Source organism: Limulus polyphemus, unplaced genomic scaffold (assembly GCF_000517525.1).
Source record: "Limulus polyphemus unplaced genomic scaffold, Limulus_polyphemus-2.1.2 Scaffold26, whole genome shotgun sequence".
In the NCBI taxonomy this organism is placed as follows: Eukaryota; Metazoa; Arthropoda; class Merostomata; order Xiphosura; family Limulidae; genus Limulus; species Limulus polyphemus.
This window is the reverse complement of record NW_013665636.1, coordinates 737,100-759,913: the sequence shown is the minus strand read 5'-3', so window position 1 is coordinate 759,913 and position 22,814 is coordinate 737,100. Positions and strand designations below refer to the sequence as shown.

At 34.9% G+C, this 22,814-nt stretch overlaps 1 protein-coding gene across 5 annotated transcripts in view; it reads left to right on the top strand.

The window, feature by feature from the left end:
• LOC106459147 overlaps nucleotides 1–22,814 on the top strand; it is a 250,810-nt gene that overhangs the window by 20,643 nt on the left and 207,353 nt on the right. Inside the window, exon 4 of one of the 5 annotated variants that reach the window (XM_022385756.1) lies at nucleotides 2,655–3,037. The exons of the other annotated variants lie outside the window; for them this stretch is intronic. Within the exon in view, the coding sequence (XP_022241464.1) occupies nucleotides 2,655–2,675 (21 nt within the window). The 3' untranslated portion in view covers nucleotides 2,676–3,037. Of the gene's footprint in view, nucleotides 1–2,654; nucleotides 3,038–22,814 lie in introns of those variants that run through there. 5 annotated transcript variants of the gene reach the window in all.

The following is a 22,814-nucleotide window of genomic DNA, read 5'->3' as shown; positions in this document are numbered from 1 at the left end:
TCAAAATGATTTTTAGTGAACACCTTTAAATATTTATATTCCAACAAAACCAAGAGTGTCGTGAGTTAGTGTCAAAATGATTTTTAGTGAACCCCTTTAAGTATTTATATTCCAACAAAACCAAGAGTGTCGTGAGTTAGTGCCAAAATGATTTTTAGTGAATCCCTTTAAATATTTATATTCCAATAAAACCAAGAGTGTCGTGAGTTAGTGTCAAAATGATTTTTAGTGAACCCCTTTAAATATTTATATTCCAATAAAACGAAGAGTGTCATGAGTTAGTGTCAAAATGATTTTTAGTGAACCTCCTTTAAATATTTATATTCCAACAAAACCAAGAGTGTCGTGAGTTAGTGTCAAAATGATTTTTAGTGAACCCCTTTAAATATGTATATTCCAATAAAACTAAGAGTGTCATGAGTTAGTGTAACAATGTTTGTAGTTTTGTTTTCATGTAAGATATCGAAGTTTGTCTCATTATGAGCTTGTGTAAAAACAACAAACAAACGCAAAACAGTATTCTACAGTTAGATCATATGCCTCTATCTCACTAGAATTTCATAGGTTATAACCCATACCTTTGCAATTTTCTTAGGAATTTTTCGTGAATATTGTTTTAATATATTGAACGGTACTTGCAATTTTGTTTTTAAGTAGCTGTTACACATTTCACAAACACTTGTTTTTTTATTTGTATATTTCTGTCAGATCTTGTGATCTGTTGGGGAAACTGATTGGGGGGGGACATAAGTCTTATCATAAGTTGTTTAAAAACAGTCGCTTCAACATCTTGATAAAAAAAATTAGATAAATGCTGCTATTACATCCCGAGTATCTTCCCGGATTTTTTATTGTGTGAACACTTGTTAATGTATTTTAACGTACATAGTCCGCTTTTGGGTACTTTTTTGATTTGGTTTTTTACCGATACGAACGCATAAATCTTAGTCAATCAGACCAAATTTTTCCTTTGCAGACGTTTATCAGCATTATTTTACTGTTTTATTTTCAAATGTCTTGTTAGAGCTTACATTAAACGTATTCTTATGCTCATTTTAAGATATTTTGTCCAAAATGTATCAAAAAATTGGCATTGGTGTCGTTGCGGTTATTGCTTGAGATATAATTGTGCATAAAATAACATCTGTTATATTCAGAATTTTAATATTAACTTTACACCTCGTTGATTTTAAAGTACGAGCAAATTGAAATTTCTTGTAGTATATTTTGCTAGGGTTTGAAAATTCTCTTTATTTTTTCACCAACTTTCCTTACTTGTTGTGGAAACTACACGTAACCCAAATTCACTCAGGTGTTAAATAAGACAAAATAAGGGATTTTAGAAATACGTTATCCGGTAGAATGTCTTCATGGTTCCAGCGGTGATCGATTTTTAAAGAGAAACTCTATTATCGATCTCTCATGCACAACAGTACGTGGCTGTTGAACTGCCCCTCCATGCCTTTAGCTTAGAAAGGACGTCCTTACCCGCATCTGGTTGGCATGGTTACCACCAGTTCCAGCCGTCTGTGTGATCTATTTTTAAAACTTTTCGATTATTGAAATTTTATTTCCTACTTTGGCGACTTCTTCATGCATATATTCAGTGTTTAGGCTGTTAGTATTTTAAACAGAACTTGTATCCAAGTTTGAAAGGGGTGGTGGAGGTGAACGAACTTTTAAGTAGAAATTCTTTTAACATAAATGTTTTATCAGTCGAAATAAATATCAAATCGTCTACCACGACTTTGTGGAAGTTTTTCTAAGTTACTAAACTACTTCAAGGTGTTTGAATATCTTAGAAGGTGAAAATAGTTTGCAAACTTTTTATGGCAGCTTTACAACAAACTTGAGACCACACAGATAAAGATATGCCCTCAACTGTTTTAGAATGTTTTTTAGTTATGTTAATGACACGAAGTTTGTGGTGAAGGTTTGTTGCACCTGGATGTCTAGCAGATAGTGTTAGGCCCTGGCACAAACGTTTTTTTTTTGCACCTGGATGTCTAGCAGGTAGTGTTAGGCCCTGGCACAAACGTTTTTTTTGCACCTGGATGTCTAGCAGGTAGTGTTAGGCTCTGGCACAAACGTTTTTTTTTGCACCTGGATGTCTAGCAGGTAGTTTTAGGCCCTGGCACGAAGCATGAACTTTCAAACATTCATAACCATCATCACTGTATTTTCCAAACATTTATATTGTATACTTTACACCGTTTTTCATAATGTGCAGGTCTTTATGTAGTAGCTGTTAAATGGTTTACTCTAACTCATTGTTTCTCGGACAGCTGCACCTTTTGAGTCATAAGTGTAGACACAATTAATAAAAAGGGTTGCATATTTCAAAACGAGTTTTATTTAACAACAAAAACAAAGTGTATGTTAAACTACGACAAGTTATTTTGTAATACTAGGCCTACACTCCTCGTTTCGAAGCAGTTTTCAACTTCAAGGTTAGTTGGCAACGTTTCAGCAACTTTATAAGGCCAAAAGATCGCACGTGTAATTTTGCTGGTGCTTTTCTTTTGTTCATTTGCTGTGCATGATTGGTTTGCTATTAAAATGTTTTGATTTGAAAGTTACAATAGTTTTTAGCCTAGTCCGCTTTTTTTGAAAGCATGCTAAACCCATCCTTCTGGCATTCTTTGTTTTTGCAGATAAAAGTGCGGCTGTTGTGAGCCTGTTAGTGATGCACGTATGTAACCTGCACTTGCCTCGTGCGGCACGAGGCAAGCCGGCTGCTGGACAACTCCACGAGAGGAACGTGTGTGTGTAGAGGAGGGACTGGTTTTACGTGCCATGTCTTGGAGTGTGCTACCTCATCAATGCATGTAGTTTGTTGGTAGACCATATGTGACTGTATATTTTTTAAACAGCCGCTTCATATGCACAATGAACTTGAACACTCATTAATGAGAATTTTGCAAGGAATTTTTTTTCGATGATCTCTCACTGTCGAACACCTTGTTGTCTTTTTCTCTTTGTGCTGGGTAAACAGTTTGGTTATGAAAAACAAACAAACAAAAAAAACAACAACAATGTAAATAAAACATTAATATTAAAATTGTTTGTAAACAAACTTCGTTTCTGTGTCTTCGCTCTCGGAAAATTCTTGCATAACAAGTCTTGGCTGTATATTTTATTTTCATAACTCAAATACGTTTTTATATAGTTAATAATAAGTAGCTCCAAGTTTACATAAAATTGCTACTAAGTTTAATCCGATAACAACAACAACAACAACAAAAAACAAGAAGTTCAGAAACAGAAGACTGAGTCAATTTTTTCATCCAATCATATTGTAGCTTAAACAAACCCTTTCATACTTTATCATTAGAACCAAATGGTAAGTTTAGGGTATTGAAACTATGGCTGATAAAAGTAGGAAAGAATGTGGCATTATGGCCACATAACCATTTAATAATATTCAGGATTTGGGTAATCATATTGAATAGAACATAAATTAGTTTTTTTTTATAAATGTAATATTAGATTTCGCAGAATGTTTTGATGATTTCTACTTGAACTGAAATAGAAATATTAAAATCTGGATCAATGTTAGTCATAAAGATCCACTTTTACGACTATAGAGGTTTCATTAAGCGTTTCGCGAGTTTAAGAATTGAGATATTTATTGCACATACCAAATATGTTGCTAACACCACGTGTATGCCATAATTTGGATAAGTGCTTAAAATACTGCATAGAACTTGGAGGAAGAAACGTTTTTAACTATGCTACTAAATGACGGATGCAATAAAGAATGTGGATCCTTAACCTGTTCAGTAATACACCTGACCTAGGTATGAACGACACTGAAGGAAATGTGGCTCCCTAACCTGTTAAGTAATTCGCCTGACCAAGGTATGAACGACATTGAAGAGAATGTGGAACCCTAACCTGTTCAGTAATTCACCTGACCTAGGTATGAATGACACCGAAGAGAATGTGGATCCTTAACCTGTTCAGTAATTCACCTGACCTAGGTAGAAACGACACTGGAGAGAATGTGGATCCCTAACCTGTTCAGTAATTCGCCTGACCTAGGTATGAACGACACTGAAGAGAATGTGGATCCTTAACCTGTTCAGTAATTCACCTGACCTAGGTATGAACGACACTGAAGGAAATGTGGCTCCCTAACCTGTTAAGTAATTCGCCTGACCTAGGTATGAACGACACTGAAGAGAATGTGGATCCTTAACCTGACAAGTAATCCGGCTGACCTAGGTATGAACGACACTGAAGAGAATGTGGATCCCTAACCTGTCAAGTAATCCGACTGATCTAGGTAGAAACGACACTGAAGAGAATGTGGATCCCTAACCTGTTAAGTAATTCGCTTGACCTAGGTATGAACGACACTGGAGAGAATGTGGACCCTTAACTTGTTCAGTAATCCGGCTGACCTAGGTAGAAACGACACTGGAGAGAATGTGGATCCCTAACCTGTCAAGTAATTCGCTTGACCTAGGTATGAACGACACTGGAGAGAATGTGGATCCCTAACCTGTCAAGTAATCCGGCTGACCTAGGTAGAAACGACAATGAAGAGAATGTGGACCATTAGCTTGTTCAGCAATCCGGCTGACCTAGGTATGAATGACACTGTAAAGAACGTGGACCTAGATAATCCTAGTAAATGGAACATATAACGTATTTCCGGATGTGTTTTGAATTGTTTACTAAACCCACTTGCTATGCCTCTTAAGCTAAATGGAATTTATCTTCCATTTAGGTCTTGGTTTTGCCGTCCCTTTAGTTCTTCAATTTGTTTTCGTGCCTTTAGAGCAGTGCTTGTCAACTTGGTGAATGGTTCACCCAGGAGTTATTGAGATCAGAATCAGGGTGAATGAGAATGATGGGGTGTCAATGAGTACTATCAATTATACAACAGATTCAAGAGCAAAAAAAGTCATTAGGAATTATTTATTCAATTTGTATTTCTATAAATATATTTATTTTTGTTGTATTCATTCTAGTTGTAGTTTGGTGTATACTTAAGTCATAATAAAGAATTTAGCATTTTTTATTTAGTACATTTTTGTCTTTTTTTTTCTCGAACTGTTGTGAAAAACTTATAAATAGGGGATGAATGATATAGGAAAAGGTTCAGAGCTGCATTCAAATGATTGTTAATTTTAATACATTTTTATACCTACTTACAGATATAGCGTATTTAAAATAGTATTAATTATACGAACAAACATATAATATTGTGATCTTGTATGTTACAAAGGACGATGATGCACATGGAAATTATGTTATGCAACAATTATATCGCAGTTTTTTAACGTGAAAATGAATATAACGTTCAACATTTAGAATATCATGTTATAAAAAACAAATTAGGATTTTTGTTAAACATAATATCGTTAACACAAAATCCGTATATATTTTATCCCTTCAAGGTAACTTATTCGTACAAACTATTCGCTAATTGTTTTCTTGAAATGAAAGAGGAGTGCCTTATTGTTTTAAGAAAATGGGAACATTTACAACTTATAAATAAACTCTAAGCTTGTTTATTCTAGTTTTCTGTAAAAACAATAAAATAAGTGATGTAGATAACACAGTACTTACCAAGTACAAGAGTGTTCTAATCGTTTCTTAAACGCTGAATTCTGCCAAAATTCCAAAATGTGGTGGTGACAATTTCTCACATCACATCCGTTAGTACTATTACTGCTGCTTGTTTTATTTCTTTTTTGTTGTTGTTTATACAAAAACTGAAATTAATTTTGATTAATGGTAACATCAGGTATTGTGTATTAATATACAACTTCGCCACTCGTTTATTATTAAATTATAAACTGGTTGTCAAACTTGACCTATTTTGACGAGAATCAGTTGCTGTTGTGGATGTGAACTTTATTAGGAACTTGGTTACTTCAGCACAAGCAATAACTTAATAAGAGCAGTAACAAAGTGAACAAGGCTACTTTCCCTTTTAGAAAAGGGAACGGTGGATTAGCCTGAAGACGAGCTTCATTAGTATCTTAATCGCCATCTTGAAGATCCAAGACAACGGTAGATTTTGCTTAAAAAAGAAGCTTTCTTTTTTTTTCCTTTTTGGAAACTATTCTTTTTCCTTTGACACTTACTAGATACTTCATCGTGGTCAAATTCACATAACCTGTATTTATTGCACTTGAAACACCTTTTCACTTTACATCTGCAAAGCAATAGGAGGTATAGGATCGTCTTCTGATGTTTCCGTAGTGTTTTACGTTATTTCTTACGCTTTAAAACGAAAAACATCAAAGAAAAAAAGCTAATGACCTTTGGTCAGAAAATATAAAATATTGGTCAAAGGATGGATAAAGAATGAGGGGAAAACAACAATTACTGACATTTTATCTTCACGGAATGGAAGCCCTAATCCGAATCTATCGTTCTGACATACTTGTAGTAGATTCAAAAATATTCCTGATGTTATTCCAGATTTATAACCAACCTGGGTCTGATTATGTCGCGAATTTAGTGTTAAAAGACCCTCACTATTTTTGACTTTGTTGCAGTAGTTTCTCATTCCTTTTGAACTTCTAAAGTTTTCTTTTCTTATAAAAAAAACATTTAAGTATTCCAAAGAAATGGTTTGAATAAAGACTTTACTGTTTGATGAGTCCAAGGTGTTATATAAATATATATTCATTTCTCTCTCTTTCATACCTATACAACTGAATATGTACTCGCTAAGTATATCCATGTTTCCTAGTTATTTAACAACATTTTAGATCAAGGTTTTCTAGTTTAGAACAATACACGTTTGGAATGTTAATTACTAAAAGTAATGCGGCGTTATAGGTGATGGAACAGGAGTGTCCTAGTGGTTAGTGGGCTTTGACTGTAAATTTGAGGATTCCTGGTTAGCAGACCGTTACCGCAAAATCTCGCTCCATACTTTGGTGCTATGGGTGCGTTATAAGAGTGAAGGTAAGCTCCTACTACTTAGTCCGACAAGAGTTTGCGGTGGATGCTGTTGACTAACTACTTTTCGTTAGCCCTTAGTTCAAAAATAGTGACCGATATGCGCAGATAACCTTTTGTGTATCTTTGTACAAAAATTATGAAACAAACAATATTATTCGCTAGTTTTGAAACTGTGTAAAAATAATAATAATAATCTTTCATACCCTAGGTTCGTGATCGAGGAAACCTATTAGATCTTTTACGGCGCGACTTGGCTCTGGATTCGGAAGCTGGAGAACGGGGATCGAATCCGAGCGATACCATAAAATTTGTTCCCAGTTTAAGCTGTAAGTGCGTTACAGAAGTGACAGTTAATCCATTAGTATGGATGGTGGGCGGTAGGGTGCTTGCTGCTAGTCAGTAATTCAAAATGAAAGTCGGTAGATAGCCTTAGTATAGTTGCCTTATAAACAAGAACTAAATGTTATACTTTAATACGAATTGTTTTAGCATTACGATTAAAAAAAGTATTTATAAAATATTTTAGGAATTTAAATTTACAGCCTTGTATAAATCCACTGTGACGTAATTATGTAAACCTGCAAGTTCTTCGGGATTTTTTTTTCTTTCACTTGAGACTGAGAGTGAGTAATTTCCTTTCGTAAGAACACGAGCGTTAACAGTATTTTACATGTAAAACTAACAGGACACATACAGTGAGTAACGGATGTAACAGTTCAAAATATTCCAACCTTATTTCGAACAAAACCCATGCAATTAATGTCCTTGTGTCAGGAAATAGAAAAAAAGCTCAAATGGCAAACCGAGAGATCTGGAAATACTGGCTGAGGATTAACCCGTAATTCTATCAGCAATACGATTTCGCTTGTACCGTCACTCGCCATCCCTGTCATCTTGTCATTCTCCACGTTCAGTGAGATTTCTTCTGTTGTCTCGCGCGGTTAGGACCGTCAGTTCTCTAGCTGCTGTCCCTGGCAGAAGTAATGGCTCGCTTGATTGAGATAATGGGAGAGAGGAACAAGAAAAAAGTCGTGGCGAGATGAGTACTTGGCGTTGTAAATCTTATTTTCTGTCTGGTTTTGTCTTGTGTCACGATATGTGACCGACAAGATAGAAAACTTCTATTAATAATTACCATTTATGATGTGAAAAGTTTAAAAGAGTGTTATATCCTTTCTTGTTTTGTTTTTAATCTAATGTTCTGACAACTATGGGTTAACGATATATATATATACATTGTTTTACCTGATATAAGTTGGACAGTGATATAAAATGTAAATATGTATAAATAATTAATAATTAGACTTGGTGATCGTATAGGATACTAACAATGTGAACGATTGATATCTGATCACCGCAGCCTTACTGCATGCTTGTAACTGAAGCATATTCAGTTAGTTAACTGAATAACGGAAAATTTAGTGTGCATAAAAAATAACTCTATTTGTAACACGGAGTATGTTTTCAAGCTGCTTTGTCACCTATGATTAATAACATTATTTTTGGTTATCTAAATCGTTGGTGGTTAGTGATGGCATCAACTGGTTAGTTACTTGTGTTTGGTTGGAAAATGTTTGTTGTTTACTGGCTTATTATTGTTGACCAGTATTATCAACTAGTTAGTTACTTGTGTTTGGTTGGAAAATGTCGTTTGTTGTTTACTGGCTTATTATTGTTGACCAGTATTATCAACTAGTTAGTTACTTGTGTTTGGTTGGAAAATGTCGCTTGTTGTTTACTGGCTTATTATTGTTTACCAGTATTATCAACTAATTAGTTACTTGTGCTTGGTTGGAAAGTGTCGCCTGTTTTTTACTGGCTTATTATTGTTGACTAGTATTATCAACTAGTTAGTTACTTGTGTTTGATTGGAAAGTGTCGCTTGATGTTTACTGGCATATTATTGTTGACCAGTATTATCAACTGATTAGTTACTTGTGTTGGGTTGGAAAGTGTCGCTTGTTGTTTACTGGCATATTATTGTTGACCAGTATCATCAACTGATTAGTTACTTGTGTTTGGTTGGAAAGTGTCGCTTGTTGTTTATTGGCTTATTATTGTTGACCGATATTATCAACTGGTTAGTTATTTGTATTTGGTTGGACAGTTTAACTGGCTGGTTAGTCGTGTTTGGTTACTCAGTTTTACTGGCTGTTTACATTTACATAGTTTCAAACTGTTGAAATTTTGGTCTCCTTTTTAATTGTAACAGCAGTTAAACAGTATGGGTTGAAGTGAGTAAGAGGAACCCATAGATAAATAAAATAATAATAAGAAGAAAAATTGACTAGTAAGATAGAAAAATAATAAAAAATGGAACACAAACAGGGAAATTACAGTGTGGCAATAACGAGTAATCCTTGTTTGAGCGACTTCTAAAGCCAAATTTCTTACTACAGAGGGCACCAGTTTTTCTGTCGGGAAATAAACCCTAACAACAGAGAATTCTATTACATTAACAAACTATTGTGATCAAACTTGATTTTCAGCTTTTACACATCAACATTTCTCTACACTAGTTGCATAAGAAACAAGTAAGCGTTATAGTTACTTTTTTCTCTGAAATTGTTGTGGATTAGCTATCTTTATGTTGCTTTATATTGTTGTGGATTAACTATCTTTCTGTCGCTTTAAATTGTTGTGGATTAGCTATCTTTATGTTGCTTTAAATTGTTGTGGATTAGTTATCTTTCTGTCGCTTTAAATTGTTGTGGATTAACTATCTTTCTGTCGCTTTAAATTGTTGTGGATTAGCTATCTTTATGTTGCTTTAAATTGTTGTGGATTAGCTCTATTTCTGTCGCTTTAAATTGTTGTGGATTAGCTCTATTTCTGTCGCTTTAAATTGTTGTGGATTAGCTCTATTTCTGTCGCTTTAAATTGTTGTGGATTAGCTCTATTTTTGTCGCTTTAAATTCGGCATTCAACAATATATTGAATTTACGAATTCTACTTAAGCAATAGAACATGTAAACTTGAAGTATGGTCATTGTTGATTGATGACTACTGTAAATTGACTTGCCATCATAAGACACGTTTATTTATAAAACGAGAATAAGAATGCTAGGTACACTCCATATTGAAAATCATTAAGTAGACTTTTATTCTGGAGGAGCTTTGTGTTACCCATAAATTAAACAATTATAGTTATCATACAACTACACAAGATGTGTTTGTGTGTAGAGCATAGATAACCCATTGTGTAGCTTTCTGCTTAACAACAAAGAAACAATTCTATATTCCCTCTGTGGGTCAGCAATAAGTTTACGGATTTACAGCACTGAAATCCGGTTTTCGATTGCCCCCGGTGGATACAGTGCAGTAGCCCATTGTGTAGTTTCGCATTAAGAAATAAAAACTACACCATTTACTTTAAGCACATGACGTGAAACATACGCACTCTACGAGTGAAGAGATGCTAAAGACAAATGTATTTTCATGCGAAACCAGATAGGTGAGGGCAGAGTGTTCTACAGCGATATAACGTTTTTTTGCCGGTATATTATCCCCCCCCCCCATTTCTTTTCCTTACCTGGTATGCGTATCGTCACATATTGCCCCACTATAACTACTCCTGACCATGCCTTTAAACTGGAGGACAATCTCGGAGAGTTACCAACATATTCCAGTAGCTAGCACCCAACATTCGCGTATCGTTGACTTACTCTTGAAGTATATATTTTCATTTTCATTTTTATAATTACAAAATACTCTTAGATTAATTTCTAACAAAGTGGCCCGGCATGGCCAGGTGGTTAGGGCGCTCGACTCGCAAGCTGCGAGTCGCGGTTCGAATCCCCGTCACCCCAAACATACTCGTCCTTTCAGCCGTGGGGACGTTCTAATGTGACGGTCAGTCCCACTATTCGTTGATAAAAGAGTAGCCCAAGAGTTGGCGGTAGGTGGTGATGACTAGCTGCCTTTTCTCTAGTCTTACACTGCTAAATTAGGAACGGCTAGCGCAGATAGCCCTCGTGTAGCTTTTCGCGAAATTCAAAACAAACAAACAATTCTAACAAAGTATATACGTCTTAGATACGCCGCTGTCTCAGAGGTCTGACTGGGTGTATGTAGCATAAGAAGGTTTGGAACCATTGCAATATATAATACTAGATATACTTCCGCAGGCTCCCCGAAAGTGTTCTGTTTCAAGAGTAAATAAAACCAAAATTAAGAGTAACAAATATTTTTATTTCTTGCTTTTGAAGTTCATATGCTGTGTTGTAGCCTAGAGAGTGCATAATTCTTCTCGTGATTCATGGCATACGCACATTTTATTGACGTCACGACAGTAAAGATTGTAACGTTAAGCATCCCTTATGTGACATCATTTTAGTGTCTACTGACTGACTGACAGACAACACACTACTGTATAGTGGTTAAAACAGGTAACCCCTCGGGGAAAATAGATAATGTTACTGTTACTCTCACTAAAACGTCATCCTGTTATTGTCATCGCCCACACGTTATGCCCCATCATATACACTTCTTTTCTACATGATTCCATCTATATTTTGCTTTAATAACAGCCATGACTTAAAAGATAAGTTTTTATAAATAGTTGAGCGTGTCTTCCTTCCAGAATTTAAGTTGCCATTCTTCACTCTTAAGTACGACCAGATTCTACTTTACTGTGTCTATCATTAAACTGGCTTACACGATTTTTTCCAGTTGTTGTCCCTGGTTACCATGTAGTGGCAGGATGGATAAGCTGTATTGTATTAGTTGTTCAATTTTTATAACATATCTATTTCATACCTGTTCCTTTATGATTACTTGTGGCACTGTTTCATCTGTTTGGCGCCTCCAGTGGCTCAGCGATAAGTTTGTAGTTAAACACTAAGCTATACAATGGGCTATCTGTGCTTTGCTCACCACAGGTATCGAAACCCGGTTTTTAGCGTTATAAGCCTTCAGATCTACTGTTACACCACTGGATTGGCATTGAACAAATAGTCCATTGTATAGCTTTGCGCTTAATAACAAACAAACAATAATAGTTTTGGCGTAGCATGTACAGGTTACAATTTCCCTCCAACCAATCACCAGAGTTGTAATAAAATTTTAAAGTTAATCATATACTTTGTCTAAACTCAAATATTTTGGTATCGGATATTCTCGTGTACAGATAACTTTCACAAACATTTTATAGTATAGGTGTTTAACACTTATGTGTTGGGTTCACGAGAATTACTAACTATTCAATGCTGTCACGAATAGCTTGAAGAATTTATCGTTGCCCTTTCAGACAGAGGATATCTGGTAAAGAACGTAGAACCAAAGGCTGAAGAACACATTTCGAAAAAGGGAATGTATAATGTCCTTCAAGGAAACGCAGAAACTCCCACAACAATGGGCTTCGAAACAATATCTCAACCAAATCCGCTAAATGAAGACCATGGTTACGAAAGAAAAACCTCTCACCCAAAATTCCATTACGATCAGCTGTGCTTACTTTCAGGTAGCTTTAACACTATTTTCAATTTGACAAATAATCACAAGCATCTAGCTACGCGTCGAAATCAACGATGTCTGGGACATATAGATTTTTTTCCTATAGATTTGTCATATAAATATTTTGTTCATTTATCTTAAGAACGATATTACAGATCCTGTTGAAATACTCCCTTCATCGTCGATCGTAATCATTTTCATTAAATAATGTTGCCCGCCACTACAGTCTTCATTGTAACAACTTTCTACTTAGGACAACGAGGTCAACTTTATAAACCACATCTTCAAATACTTTCCACAAACCCCTCCCCTCCGTCCCCATTATGCCAAGGGCATAAAAGTCTGTTGAACTTGAAGATGTAGGAGAAGAACTTTACAAATATTTAGTCAAATGGTTTTGCTGTGATACTTTATTACTTTTTAGGTGTATCTCCATATGAGTATTTTCATTTGTCACCCTTTTAGGCGTATCTCCATATCAGTATTTTCATTTGTTACCCTTTTAGGTGTATCTCGATATGAGTATTTTTATTTCTCACCCTTTTAGGTGTATCTCGATATGAGTATTTTCATATCTCACGCTTTCAGGTGTACCTCCATATGAGTATTTTCATATCTCTACGCTTTTAGGTGTACCTCCATATAAGTATTTTTATTTCTCACCCTTTTAGGTGTATCTCGATATGAGTATTTTCATATCTCACGCTTTCAGGTGTACCTCCATATGAGTATTTGTTATCTCTCTTTTCTTGTCTTCTTACATTGCAGTGAATTAGTTTACTGTTCGACGTTTTTAACATTGTAAGAAGAATTTGTCTATTGTTTATGACCCTTTTATTAGCTACTTGTACGGTTGGAAACGTCGGAAAACTGTTTCAATTTGGAAATATCTAAGTCAGTAGCATCTAAGAACATTTCTGGAAATTAGTTAGTAATTTATTAATCAGTAAGTTTAATAAATTTTTAGCCGTTTCTATGCTTTTCTAAGTTATTTTTTAAGACTTAATTAAAACATTCACTATGTAAAGGAACACTGAGGCTGTTCAATGTAATGTGTACTTATGTCGAACCATCAATTAAACAAGGGTTGGATTTTTCTTTTACTTCATCTGTCCTTTGTTTCCGTATTCTTGTGGATACACAACATTTTGTTAGACGTTAGCGCATATTTTACGTTATATTTCAAAGATACGAGTCCTTTAAACCCCAAGACCAATGAAGTGATTCAATGTAACAACACTGTCACTATATTGTGAATAAGTTACGTTTTTTCTACCTGTATGGTATCATGAGGTTAAAAAACAAAAAAACGCCACACACGCGCGCGCACACACAAAAAAGCTGGCCAGCGTTAAGACCTAAGGGCTCAAATTTGATGTTCTTTTGTTAAGGTCAGGTGCACGGTGGTGAGGCGTTCACACTTTTACTTTGTATAGCAGGTTCAGGTTGTGGGCTAGTACAGGAGTGGTAAAAAGATGAGTTTTTACTCTAATGAGGCGCCAGGACGGCTGGCAGAAAAAACAAATCGAATATGTTTTAAAGAGTTGCTTGCCTTAAGCTCGTGGTGTTGAGGGACTTGAAAACGCCCTAGCACTCTCCCCTCCCCTTCATACGAGACCGAACTCTCCCGCACGGGTGATTGTTTGGCTTCTCGTTTTTCAAGTCGCGATATTATTTCAGATAGCTAACTCGTTTACAAAGAAGTACTGGGCAGGCTGAAGGAGTGGGAAATCTCCTTTCTAGCCTCGGGAGAGCACGTGGACGGCTAGCATTATGTAAGAAGGGTATAAAACATTACCTCTACGGTACGATTCAGTGGAGCTTGACTCGTCTGCTGGGCTGGATATGAATAAGTAAATAGTTAAAATATAATATCAAAACTTTTGTTTGTTATAGTACTGTACACTCTTTATAAATAGAAAAAAAAATTCCTAAAAGTAAAAAGCTAAAGGTGACAGACACTCTGTACCACTTTCTGACACTGACTACAAGTGTTTCTTGAACTGACAGGCTTAACTTGATACTAAGTAATTTGGTACTCTTTTGGTACTGACGAATCTGAAAATAGAGTAAACGTTACACGACTGATTAAAAAATAAACGTTTAATTTATGTACAAGCAAATGATATTAAATTTAGGACCGATATACGCCGACCATACTTGACTAATGCAGTAAGATTTTCTTATTACCTACAAAAATCTATATAGGTTTAGTTTAGCTACGTAAATATCCTTAAACGAAAATCGATGTTTGAAGAAAAGCGCTTTTTTTCTGGTGTTGGTTGATAATGCTGTTGGTTAGCAGTTGTGGAACATTCGATATTAAAAAGTGGTTTTTCGACTATACACCATACATAATTAAAAAAATAAAAGTCGGTTACGGGTTTCATTCCGATGGGGGGAGGAGAAACAAGCTTAAAATAAGTATCGCAGCTGCATCTTATAGGTTTACGCTTTAGTTATTGTACTTAAATAGAAATAGTTAGTTGAAATTTGTATTGAAATATAAATAGTTGGTTAAAAGTTATATTTAACTACAAACAGTTAGTTAAAATTAACATGTTACCGTTTATTGTGAAGATTATAATGCATTATCTGAGTTATCAGGTGACAACGGATTGCTAATTGGAATATGTCGGAATAATTTCCATTGTCTGTTTTATCAGGGACTAATTTTCATTGTCTGTTCTATCAAGTCTACATATTAATATTTCTCGTGAGTTTCATTTTAGATTAATCAAACATCGCTTGTTCTTCCCCGGATGTCTCAGCAGTAAGATTGGGAGCTTATAACGCTAAAATATGGGATTTGATCCCTACTGCTGGCACAGTGCAAAGCTGCCCATTGTGCAGCTTTGTGCGTGATAACAACTAAACAAACACTATTAGTGGTGCACATAAGCTGGATAACTTGGTGGTTTGACTAGTTCAAATACTCATTTCGGATATCCGAATATCTGTAAGTATCATAGCAAAACGTTTGAATTTATTGTTCTTTTTCATCTGCTAATTTTTTATTACATAACTCAAAAACCAAAACAATCGTGTTAACCAATTTCACTGAGGAGACATAGTTTCAAGCGGAGTATTCACTTTTATAAGTATTATTAATAACTAGTAGTAATTAAAAAAACCCTCATAATTCTAGTATAAACGATGTTATCATTACCCCTTGAAGTTAGTTTCCTTACAGGAAGTTGTTGTTCCTTTAAAAAGCTTAAGTACAGCTTCGAACATGAATTACCAGCCAATAACAGATAAACAATAAATATTACAGTTTGAACCTCATTGCATTTAGAACTTGGTTATAAATACAACCTTCCTTTTTTATATACACTGCATTAAAAACAAGCAAATAAGTAAAGACAAAAAAAGTTTCCAATAGGGAAGTAAATGTAGGGATGGCTAACATCAATCCTTCAAAAACAAGGCAAATAAGATAGTAGGGATGGAATTTGCATCATCCCTACATAATAGCATAAGCAAAAAAATAGCAACATATATATATATATATAACTATTCCATCACACTTGAGTTTAATTTATCCTATTTTTGTCTGTTAACATTCTACTACACTATGTGTCTGTGCTATTATGTAGGGATGAAGCAAATGTCATCCGTACTATCTTGTTTGTATTGTTTTTGAAGGATTGATATTAGTTATCCCTACATTTACTTCCTTATTGGAAAATTGTTTCTTTACTTTTATACTTGTAATAAATCATCAGGCCTGTTAACTTTTTAACACTAATTCTATATCCATTCCCTCAGGGTTTCTCGAGAAGAAGTGTTTAACAGTACCTCGACTACACGATGTCTGCCGTATCCATAACAATTGTTGTTATAACAAATGGCCTATATAAATAAATCTCCGACCACTACTGTATTTGTTGTGTCGTAGATGGCCTTATGAGCTCTGTAATTACCAAAACGCGTCGTCGGCAATGGAAGCGACGGAGTTAATGTGGTCGAAATACGCTCTTCTTCTTCTTCTTTAAAGTTCTAAGGGACTGAAAAATAACGTGGTGTTAAAAATATAATAGGCCTAGTACTAATATGTTATGATAAGAGTATTTTCTGGTGGAGAGTTTAGAAATTAGTGATAAATTTATTATTTGTATACAAGGAAGTTTATAACTTATGGATTAACTTTCACTAGTTGTGTACTACAATGACAAATGACAACTAATTATTATTTAGTAGAAATAGTGCTTAAATTTTCATTGTTAATGTACTCAAATGATAATACGTTACTATTTAGCAGAACGTTTCCATATTATATGGAAAATTCAATTATTTATTTACTGCTGTGGCAACGAATTGCTATTTGGTAGAAGGTTTATGCATTACAGAAAATTTCCATCATCTGAATACTTTAGTACCTAATAGTTAGGAGAAAGTTTGTGTATTTCAGAAAAATTGTGATAGTTTGTGTACTCAAATGACAACGAACAACTAGTTAGTAGAAGGTTTAGATATTACAGGGACATTTTCTTTAGCTGAGTGCTCCAATGACGACGAACAACTAGTTAGTAGAAGGTTTAAATATTACAGGGACATTTTCATTAGCCGAGTACTCCAGTGACAACGAACAACTAGTTAGTAGAAGGTTTAGATATTACAGGGACATTTTCTTTAGCCAAGTGCTCCAGTGACAACGAACAACTAGTTAATATGAGTTTAACATATTATAGGTAATTTCCATTATTTGTGTACTCATGTGATGAGTATACTGACAGTAAATAATAGTCACTCCTAGGTGAACATGTAGCATTAAATCCTGCCTATGACTGAAGGTAGTGCCAATATAGCATCAAGTGCTGTGACCTGTGCACAGAGGTGAAATAGCATCAAGTGCTGTCTAGACCTGTGCACAGAGGTGAAATAGCATCAAGTGCTGTCTAGACCTGATCACAGAGGTAAAATAGCATCAAGTGCTGTCTAGACCTGTGCACAGAGGTGCAGGTCTAGACAGCACTTGATGCTATTTACCTCTGTGTTCAGATGTAGACAGCAATTAATGCTATTTTACCTCTGTGTTCAGGTCTAGACAGCATTTGATGCTATTTTACCTCTGTGTTCAGGTCTAGACAGCAGTTGATGCTATTTTACCTCTGTGTTCAGGTCTAGACAGCATTGATGCTATTTTACCTCTGTGTTAAATAGCATCAAGTGCTGTCTAGACCTGAACACAGAGGTAAAATAGCATTAAATGCTGTTTAGATCTGAACACAGAGGTAAAATAGCATCAAATGCTGTCTACAATTAAACGTGGAAGTGATATAAAACAAGAGTAATCAGAGAGATTGCATACCCTCGCCCTGCCGCTCCTTTTCGAGATTGCATGCGTTTATATTGGATAACGTTAGTTTTCACCTTAGAAAATTCAGAAGATCCTTCTCAGATCCAGAATGAACAACGATCCGGATCATTTATGGCTGTGTGATGAGGAGTCTCAACTGTATGTGCCCAAGAAACTTCGTACAAATCCGATCATACTTTACAGAGTTATTAACCCAAAACCGCGAAAATGCCATATCTCCAAGTTATATATAAAAAAAACTTCAAAGTGATCCATGATCCAAATTTGGATCCAGGTCAGGAGAACTGTCCACTACTGATTTACCATCTTGTGTAAAATTTACGAGTATATCGGTCTACTAGTTTTCGAGATACGTGCACGGAAACACAGACTGACAGACAGACAGACAGACAGACACACACACACGAACCCGATTGCAATACCCTCGCCCCCCCTCCCCTCCGGAGGCAAGAGTAATCAGGTGTAATATCCATATAATAAGTGCGACAATAATATAGAATCATATGCTGTCTATATGTAAATGCAGTTAATAATATAGTCAGGTGTAATATCCATATAATAAGTGCGACAATAATATAGAATCATATGCTGTCTATATGTAAATGCAGTTAATAATATAGTCAGGTGTAATATCCATATAAATGCAACGGTAATGTTGAATTAGGTGCTGTCTACAAATGAGCGTTTTGTCTAAATATAAGTGCGAGAGTGATATAAACTCCAGGATTGTCTACATATAAACGCGGTAGTAATAAAGAATCGGGCGTTATATTCTTCCATATAAGGGCGGCAGTAATATCGAAATTGGCATTGCCTGCATACCAACGCAATACTAACGTATCATTATGTGTTTTCTATAGTTAAAAATAAAATAACGTAAAAAAAAGACACTTTTACTTTATTCGTAGCTGAACACAGTAGTAACATGGAAGAACTTGTGTAAAAGTTGTTACATTGTTTATTGCAAGCGGATATCGTGTTTTTTACTTCTTAATACTCTAGTAAGGAATAATCAGAATTTCTGTGTGATAGCATTTGTAAAAATATCCAGGACCTACCTAAGACTTTAATGATTTTTTTAAGAACATAAAATTGGTTTTACAAAAGGCTTAGAAAGTATATAATTACAAAAGTTCTAAGTGCTTTATGTGGAACGGGAAGATTTGAACGACAATTGAGTGTTTTATAAAAACGAAAAAAGTAGTTGATTTCTGAAAAATTCTTTTTAATTAAGGGAAAATATTGTGCTGTTTGGTGAGGGTTTCATGGAAACATGAAAATAAAGATATCGATTATTTGGTACTGTTATACAATAATCGAAGAAATAGGTAGACACTGTTTTATTAATAGGGAAAAGCGGAAAATATAGTGGTAATGCAGTGAAGGATTTCCTAGAAATTAAAGACTGATTGTTTGATGGCGGTAGACTTCAAATAAAATGACAGCACATGGTTACTTTGGTGAGGATATTTTCCTGGAATGAAAGGCAGTGGATGATTGGTTATGATTTCATGGAAACGAAGAGAGGGATGTTTGTTATTATGCGGTAGCGTGCCATGAAGGAAACAAAGATGACAGTTTTTGCAAGGTGGTTTATTAAAAATGAAGAGCATGGTGGCGTTTTTTTTAGAAATAAAGATAAGAATTATAATGGATTAGAGGCAATTATCCGGAAAGAATTGTGGTTGTTTGATGGTAGTTTATTAGAAACTGAAATAAATTTATTAATAATTTCTGGTCAAAGAAAGCTTCCTATGTGGATCGAAACTACTTATCGATTCCAGTAATTAATGTAGCTAATTTTATATACCAGTCTAATTATTAGTATAAAATTTCCTAAAACAAAAATTGTAGTGACTAGAATGCATTGATACATCAGTTAGGCAACCTCGTTGTTATCGACATTTTCGTCCGTAATCCCAGTAATATCTTAGGAGATTTAAGTTAGCCCTAAATCCATATACTAAGCTGGTTACTCGTATTTCATTTACCTAATTCTGATTGGAATGTTTTTACAGTGACCAGATACAAGGAACAGAGAGAAAAAAAAATCTTTACTTACGCAGATGCGACTTTTGCTGAAAAAAAAATCTGCTTAATAGTCGCTTAATCAACATTTCAGTCAAGCTTGAAATTGCTTCGATTAACCATGCTTCAAAAATAAGCTGTAATGCTTGCATCTAAGAATGATGTTTTCTTTTTTCTATAGTCAGACCGTCAATTGGAATTTGCTGTATTGCACTGAGCTATGTCTTCCGTCTGATTGCCTCTTTTCTCTGCTCAACCCTGTCTTTCCACTGTTGTCAGCCAGGCATAACTAGTGGATAATACACTGAAAAGGAGCATGTATAAAGTTTCTTCTTTTATTCGCCGAGGTATGAAAACTCGCTGGTCTTTAATGTTCTTTTGTAAACCTTACTCTTTTTACTCCTACTGATAACCACGTTTCTCAACCAAAAAAAAAACAAAAACAACTCATACTTGTATGCCCACTGAATCTTAAAACCTGCTCATAAAGTATTTAAGCTTTCAAATGTGAAAGCATATTTATAAAATTTAAGAAATAAATCGTGTGCACATTTTAAAACAGGATATGTGTTGTATAAACAAAAGCACCCCTTACTCCAGTGGTAAGTTTGAGGGCTTTAATGCCAAAAATCGGTGCTCGATACCTGCGTTTAAAAATAAACAAACAAAAAACTCCTACTTTCAGCATAATGTCCAATATAAAGTTCAAAATAAAAAAATCAAGTATTTCATCAAATCGTGTAGAAAATATAACGGGTATTTGTCTTAATTTGGCTTGGCATGTCCTGGTGGTTAGGGCACTAAACTCGCAATCTGCGGTTCGCAGTATTGAAACCCGTCGTTAGAAATGCTCGCCTTTTCAGCCGTAGGGCTTTATAATGTGACGGTCAATCCTACTGTTCGTTGGTAAAGAGTAGCTCAAGAGTTGATGGTGAGTAGCGTTGACTAGCTGTCTTCCCTCTAGTCTTTCATTTCAAAATTAGAGACGGCGACGCAGATAGCCCTCAAGTGGTTTTGCGCGAAATTCAACAGACAAAATATACCTCATCTCAAATGTCACTTGACTGGTTAATAAGGGTAGAGATTGACAGGGCTCTCGAACTTTCTCATCGGCTTGTAATGTTTACTGCAATTGTTGGTTTAAATTGTCGATGCTACTTTTCAGTTCATAATAAAAATTAGAACTTAGTAAGCGTTAGTCTTAAACGCTTTTACTGTTAAAATTCTTTTCCCACTCTTAGCGAATCAGAAGGATCTAAGCTGCTTCTACTTGTAAGGAATTAGGTAATAAATGCCTTACTCTACCGATGATTAAAACTGCTCTGAGAAACTAAGTAGCAGATTAAAGACATAGCAAAGATTGTGAAATACTTAATCGTTCAAATAACTTAAAATTAGTGACTACGGAGACATTAAAGTTACTTAAATATCTGTTATAGGGTTAAATCAAGAACGTATATAAGCATTCTAGAAGTCCTTTAATATAAGATAAACCCTCAGTGACACAGTGGTAAACCTGTAGGTTTATAATATGCTAAAATCTAGCTCCCAATACCCGTGGTGTATATTTGTGCTTACCAACAATTAAATAATATAAGATATGCATAGGATACATATGCGACATATTTATTTCTCTGCAATAGTTTCTCTATTAACATTTCTATCTATATCATTTAAATAACTTTCTGGACAACCAGCAGAACTGATATAAAGTCATTAGTCTAACAAAATATGAGATGGAGACAACTTTTTACAGATCAAGCCACAGACACTACAAACGAGTGTATGATTTTTTTTAGGTGTAAACATTTTATTACACGGTATACAAAAATACAATCAAATCCAGAATAAAAATGTATGTGAAAACATAAAGAAAAACGTAAACATTTTTTTTTTAGATTCTGAAGGGGCCTAAATTGGTACGGTATTAACGTACTCCAATTGTGAATCGGTGGATTTATGTTTGTATCCAGTTGCCACAAAAATGCATTTGTGGTCGTGGGTGAGCTGTAATAATGACTTTCAAAGCTCACTTATTCTGCTTGGTAAGTGTAGCCCAAAACTTGGCACTTAATGTCGTTGACTAAATTGCCTTCTCTCTAGTATAACAGCTATAAATTATGTGTAGATAGCTCTTGTGTAGCTTGGCGCGAAAATTGAAATAAAACATATTTAGTTTTTTATTCAAACTACACTTTTCAATGTGTATTTCCACATATGAAGTTTAACGGGGTTTTAAACCTTAAGTGGATTCTAAATTTTTAAATGTCTTTGATAAGAAACAACTATAAAGCACCGACACAGAATATTTATTTTAGTTAATTATAATTCTGTGCTTTTAAGTTCAATTTTATTATAAAGTTATAAATGAACAATGTTCTTCAGACAACTGTGTTATCTTATTAGAAACTTCTGTTGGAAACACTTTCCACGGGATCAAAAGTAACGAACACTTATGATCTCACAAACAGTATAATCTTCCACGGGATCAAAAGTTACAAGAGCAGTTACGATCTCACAAGCGGTGTATTTTCCAAAAAATCAAAAGTAACGAGCATTTACACGCTCACAAGAGGTGTATTTTCCACAGGATCAAAAGTAACAATATAACTTACACTCTCGCAGGCAGTATATTTTCTACAGGATCAAAAGTACCAATATAACTTACACTCTCACAGGCAGTATATTTTCCAAGGATCAAAAGTAACAATATAACTTACACTCTCACAGGCAGTATATTTTCCAGGGATCAAAAGTAACAATATAACTTACACTCTCACAGGCAGTATATTTTCCAGGGATCAAAAGTAACAATATAACTTACACTCTCGCAAGGAGTATAATTTTTATAAGATTAAAAGTAACAATATAATTTACACTCTCGCAAGCAGTATAATTTTTATAAGCTTAAAAGTAACAATATAACTTACACTCTCGTAAGCAGTATAATATTTATGGTCAGGTGGTTAGGGCGCTCGACTCGCAATCTGTGGGTTGCCGGTTCGAATCCCCATCACACCAAACATGCTCGCCCTTTCAGCCGTGTGGGCGTTATAATGTTACGGTCAATCTCACTATT